General features: G+C 36.5%; 1 protein-coding gene across 2 annotated transcripts in view; it reads left to right on the top strand.

The window, feature by feature from the left end:
- The first annotated feature begins 804 nt into the window (after positions 1-804).
- The window catches only part of LOC107603157 (DNA (cytosine-5)-methyltransferase 3B-like), a 41540-nt gene continuing 36659 nt past the window's right edge, over positions 805-5685 (top strand). For both annotated transcript variants that reach the window (XM_016295872.1, XM_016295871.1), the window contains exons 1-2: positions 805-950; positions 2720-2808. In XM_016295872.1, coding sequence (XP_016151358.1) covers positions 818-950; positions 2720-2808 — 222 coding nt within the window. In that variant the 5' untranslated portion in view covers positions 805-817. The remainder of the gene's footprint in view (positions 951-2719; positions 2809-5685) is intronic.

The following is a 5685-nucleotide window of genomic DNA, read 5'->3' as shown; positions in this document are numbered from 1 at the left end:
CAATATCTCTTCACGTTGTGCTTTGAACTTCTCTATGTGGAGCACTGCACACTGTGACTCTGTGTTGCTTCAAGTGTATCATTCTGTGCACTGGATGCACATAAGCGCTTTGTGCCACTCTGGATTGAGCCTTCATATTATAATACTTTTGCACAATGAAAGATTATTAATAGCCTTTCTTGTTCTGTCCTCTCTATCATATGTTGCTGCCTCCATTATTGTGTTATACATTTAAAAGTAATGTATTTTGATTTATAGTATATATATATATTCTTGTTTTTTTTATGAATGTATTTTACAACAGTACAAACAGCAATGTAGTATTTTACCAGATTTAGTCCGACACTTATTCACTTATATTTGATCTAGGGATATTCATTTGAACTGGTTAACCGACGGTAAGAATTTTTACCGATTAATACAACCAGTTAAACGGTTTAAAAAGTCATTTAATTATTTATTTTTTCAGTAATTTATCAAAATATTTAAAACAGTTTGCTGCATGGTTAAAATACGCTACGCATATTAAAAAAATGGTTTTTAGGGGGGGGGGGGAAACAAGTAGCATTTTATTATTTCATTCAGAAATAAACCTAATGCTGACTTGAAATGTTTACAAACATTATAATAAACACTGTAAACATAGCTAGTGTTAGTTCCCCTCACTCCACAACAAATCCTATCAATTAACAGTATTTAGAAAATAATTAAAGAATTTAAAATATAAGAAGTTTTGCTTGTCTATATTGAAGATTGTGAGTTGTCCAGATGTTCTAAACAGAATGTCTCTTTTTTTCAGGCTGCTGTGAATGGTGACATGTCAGTAGGAGAGGGATTGTCAGAAAACGACAGCGGTCTGGAGATGACCAATGAGAACAGCCCGCTGACTGCGGCAGAGCCACCTTCACCTTTCTGCCCCAAACAGAACGGAGGCGCAGCCTCACCTGCAGGTATACAGACCCGATTTAATATATACATTTTCATTTTATCACTAGTACTAGATGTAATTCCTGTAAAATTTAAACCTGTTTTTACATGTGAATGCTAGGTATCCTGATAATTATTATTAAATATTAAATACTGGATATAACTTTAGCAATTCTGTCACACTAGTCTTATTTTAACAAGAATGTGACCTACCTTGGAGTAGGGATGCACCGATCCGATACTCAGTATCGGTATTGGCTCCGATATTGCCATTTTCTACCGGATCGGGTATCGGTCAGACGAGACCGATCCAAATCCTATATTCTGCATATACTATTCTGTGTTATTGTTAAGCCCCATGAAAGCACCATAAAGTTCTTGTGCACTATATTTCAAGTGTTCTGAAGCTGTTCCATAGCTCAGTGTGAGGTACAGATGAGTATTTAAGTCCTTAAATTCAAGTTCATGTAAACTCTTCTCTCCGCTGCGGCTGTCTGACATCTCCATTCAGCATTCAAAATGCGTGTCGCGTTCGGTTACTACAGTTAAGACGATGAAACTCTCTCTAAGAGCGCACAGTAAGTGAAGTTTAAAACTGTTCAAAGAAAAGGCTCAATAAACTATCGCACACATATAATACACTACGCATCAATATCTCTTCACGTTGTGCTTTGAACTTCTCTATGTGGAGCACTGCACACTGTGACTCTGTGTTGCTTCAAGTGTATCATTCTGTGCACTGGATGCACATAAGCGCTTTGTGCCACTCTGGATTGAGCCTTCATATTATAATACTTTTGCACAATGAAAGATTATTAATAGCCTTTCTTGTTCTGTCCTCTCTATCATATGTTGCTGCCTCCATTATTGTGCTATACATTTAAAAGAAATGTATTTAGTATATATGTATATATATATATTCTTGTTTTTTTTATGAATGTATTTTACAACAGTACAAACAGCAATGTAGTATTTTTAGTCCGACAACCATAATACAATCAGTTAAACGGTTTAAAAAGTAATTTAATTATTTATCTTTTCAGTAATTTATCAAAATATTTAAAACAGTTTGCTGCATGGTTAAAATACGCTACGCATATTAAAAAAATGGTTTTTAGGGGGGGGGGGAAACAAGTAGCATTTTATTATTTCATTCAGAAATAAACCTAATGCTGACTTGAAATGTTTACAAACATTATAATAAACACTGTAAACATAGCTAGTGTTAGTTCCCCTCACTCCACAACAAATCCTATCAATTAACAGTATTTAGAAAATAATTAAAGAATTTAAAATATAAGAAGCTATAACAATATAAATGACAAGCCAAAACGAATTCATTTAGGTTAAAATGAAACTGAAACCAACGTTGGGTCTCTCATTCCACACAAAATCAAATGTTTCCGTATTCGCGATGTATTTGAATGGCAAATTATTATTTATTATGTACTTCACTCACGTTCCCATATCCACGCAAAACAAAATGTTTTAGGCTACATCATGCATGGCGGTACAGTGCTAACACTTAACCTTAACAGATTTTACTACATATATTTTTTTTTACTGCATAGTTTTTTTCCATATGTTTGACTGACTGCATTTTATTATGATAATGAACAGGCTGCATTGTCAAGGTAGCAATGCTTAACTGTGTGCGTTCATGCGGCGCCAGCGTAATTACTTGAATTTTTTCCTTCCAACAGTGGAAGAAACTACTCCTTTTAGTCATAAAGATAATCGGAATTGTAAAAAGTAAGTGTTTGAAATTTCTTATAACCTCTTATTCTTCCAGATGAGAGCGAGAACAGCATCAGAAGAAAGAGATCTCGTAAGCGCTCCGACACAGAGGAAGACAGCGCCTGGGATTCCTCCTACAGTGAGGTGAGAATTTATGTACTACACATCTGATCTCATCACACATTGACAGAACTATTCACATTCCAAAGTTAATTTTGCTGCTGTTTCCAGACACATGGAAATATTAATATTTTTTAAACCAATGGCAGTATTGTTAAATAATTGAGGTGAAAGCACAACACAATTAGTGGTGTAATCATATATGAATCCATTCATTCACCACAATTCACGTTCATAAACAAACATCATGAAACATGCAGGAAAACACATAGAAACCTGAGTTTGGTATCACTTTTGTGGTCCTCTGTGCATGATCAGCATAATGAAATAAGACATGCAGAAGATCACATTGTGCGGCATTGCTGCCCCCCCTTTAAACAAACACTCTACCATTCACATGCGCGTTAACTGCAAACTGAGTGCATGTGTATGCTAGTGCTGTGTTCGATACGACGATGTATCGTCACAGAGATCTGATGATACGAGTATCGATACAGCTGGCCCTGTATCGATATTGTGGCACGTGCGGTGCAGTGGACCGCACTTAATTTGAATACAAGAACACCGTTTAAAACGGAGTCGAAAAGTGCAAGGTTTCTAAGAAATAATGAATAGAGCATAATATACTGTATAGGCTACAACGAGGTTTAATCTGGCCGCAGAGGAAAACAACCGAGGTTGCCTGATATATAGAGACGTAATCCCCGAAACAGAGCTTCATACTTGCGCAATACGGAAATATCTTTTTTTTTTTTTTTAATTGTTTTTGTCAACCTGGCAACGATTTGCGTGCGCTCTCTCTCCACTGTGGATAAAAGCGCTTGCTTTCTGAAAACACCAGTTAGCTTGCAGTTTAGCGATCTCCTCTTCAATATTCTATTCTCAGACAAGTGTAATTCATCAAGTGTTAATTTATGAGAGAGAGAGAGAGGCTTTGTATGTATGAATTACCACCGTTTTGCTGCGTTTCTCTATTAACAGTGAAGCTGTGAATTTAATTGCTTTAGAAACGATGATGTTACCAGCTCCTTGTTGAGAAAGATAATGTAGCTCTTCAGCGATTAAGCTATTTTATTTATAAAATTGCGGGGCAGCACTAAAAAGTTTGTCTAAATGCGAAAAAGAATGTCTGTGCGTGCGCGCAGAGTGATCTGACTAAACGTGTGTGCGTGAGGTACAGTGAAGACAGCGCATTAGTTTTGAACGCTTCTAATTTTTATTTTTTAAACATAGAGAGTGTGTTGATTTGTGCAATGAGAACCTACCAGCAATGTTAATATGATTTTAATATATTAGATTGAGTGCATTACTATATATATTTATTAGAACGAGTACATTATTATTTATGGGCTTTAAAACAAGATGCAAACAATCAGAATATAATTGTACCTGGTGGGGAGTGCCCAATGTAAACATGAAACAAATGCCATTACCTATATTGTACTGTGGTACAGTTATAGAGGCCATAATGCAGATGTCAACTGCCTGTTCTGCCAATAGTTAGCAATGGCCCTATGGTATGCATTGTTTAATAAACTGCTGTTTTACTAAATTCTTCTGAGGTGAAATTCAGTGCAGTCCTGTATCGTGATATGTATCATATCGTGGCCTCTGTATCGTGATATGTATCGTATCGTGACTTTGCTGGTGATACACAGCCCTAGTGTATGCATGTCTATGTGTGTGTTGTTGTGATACATATCTGTTCCATCAACACATTTCACCCTTCAAGGTGTTAAGGGCTATTCATTCTCTACTGTAACGACTCCTTACTAGGGATGTCAATTTTCGATAATTTCCATGATCGATCGTCGTTTAAATTAACGATCAATTAATCGATTAATCGTTAACCTTAATGCTGCAAAATGCGTCTATGCAGCCCGGAATGACAGGATGTGCAAAAGTTACTCAAAAAAAACCCCGCTTTCTCACCCGATTTAAAGTGGATTTAGTCTGAATAAAATGCTAGTAGCAGGATTGTAAAATGAATAGATGTGATTATGATCATTTGATAAAATGAAGAGAACTCGTTTGAGATCATTTTACTTTGTTGACTGTTTCCTATCCCGTCACGGAGACCGCTGAACGCGCCTCTTTAAATGGTTTCGTGGTGCTCGTTGTTGTATTTTAAAACACAATTGCAATGTTTTCAACTGACATTATGGCATTTACAATAAAATGATCCCAAACGTACCTGTGGCGCGTGTGGCTGTGCTGCCCAGTCAGTGAACCGCTTCCATCGGCGCTGCTGCAGCAAAACACACTGTTGCTCACATTAAACATTTTTATGTGAGTATTATGACCAGTACTTAATTTGATCCTGCTGGATCCTGTTCTGGAAAATGTCAGATTTTGAATTTTTGCGTTGCGGTAGGCCTATTTGTTTTTAAAAATATGGCATTTACAGTGCATTAAATCGTGACAGTGCATGCAGGTACGAGAACGGAGCGAGCGCGGGTTTGGCTGGATGTATTTGGAGCTTATTGCTCACGTCTCATTCGGCACAAATCCAAATGTTTCCATATTCGTAATGTATTTGAATGTTAAACTATTATTTATAATGTAAACTAGGCTTGTACTTTACACGCATTCGCATATCGACGGAAAAGATCATCCTCTTCACATGAGCAAAAAAGTCCTTGGCATAACAGCATACAACGGTCTATTTAAACTGACCAGTGTAACCTTTTATATGTTTGGTTGACTGTATTTTATTTTGATAATGAACAGACTGCGATGAAAGTTTGAATTGCTAGAATATGTGGGGTGTGTGCGTGTGAGGTGCCGGCGCGATCGAACAGCTGAAACATAAAAAATTTTTTTATGAAAACAAATTGTTATTTTTATTTAGGCCTAATGCTTACATAGGCTATACATTTTCCTTAAAGCATCCCATTTTGT

Source organism: Sinocyclocheilus grahami, unplaced genomic scaffold (assembly GCF_001515645.1).
Source record: "Sinocyclocheilus grahami isolate Dianchi unplaced genomic scaffold, SAMN03320097.WGS_v1.1 scaffold341.1, whole genome shotgun sequence".
Lineage (NCBI taxonomy): Eukaryota > Metazoa > Chordata > Actinopteri > Cypriniformes > Cyprinidae > Sinocyclocheilus > Sinocyclocheilus grahami.
The sequence above is the reverse complement of the archived record's forward strand: the minus strand, read 5'-3'. Positions and strand labels throughout refer to the sequence as shown.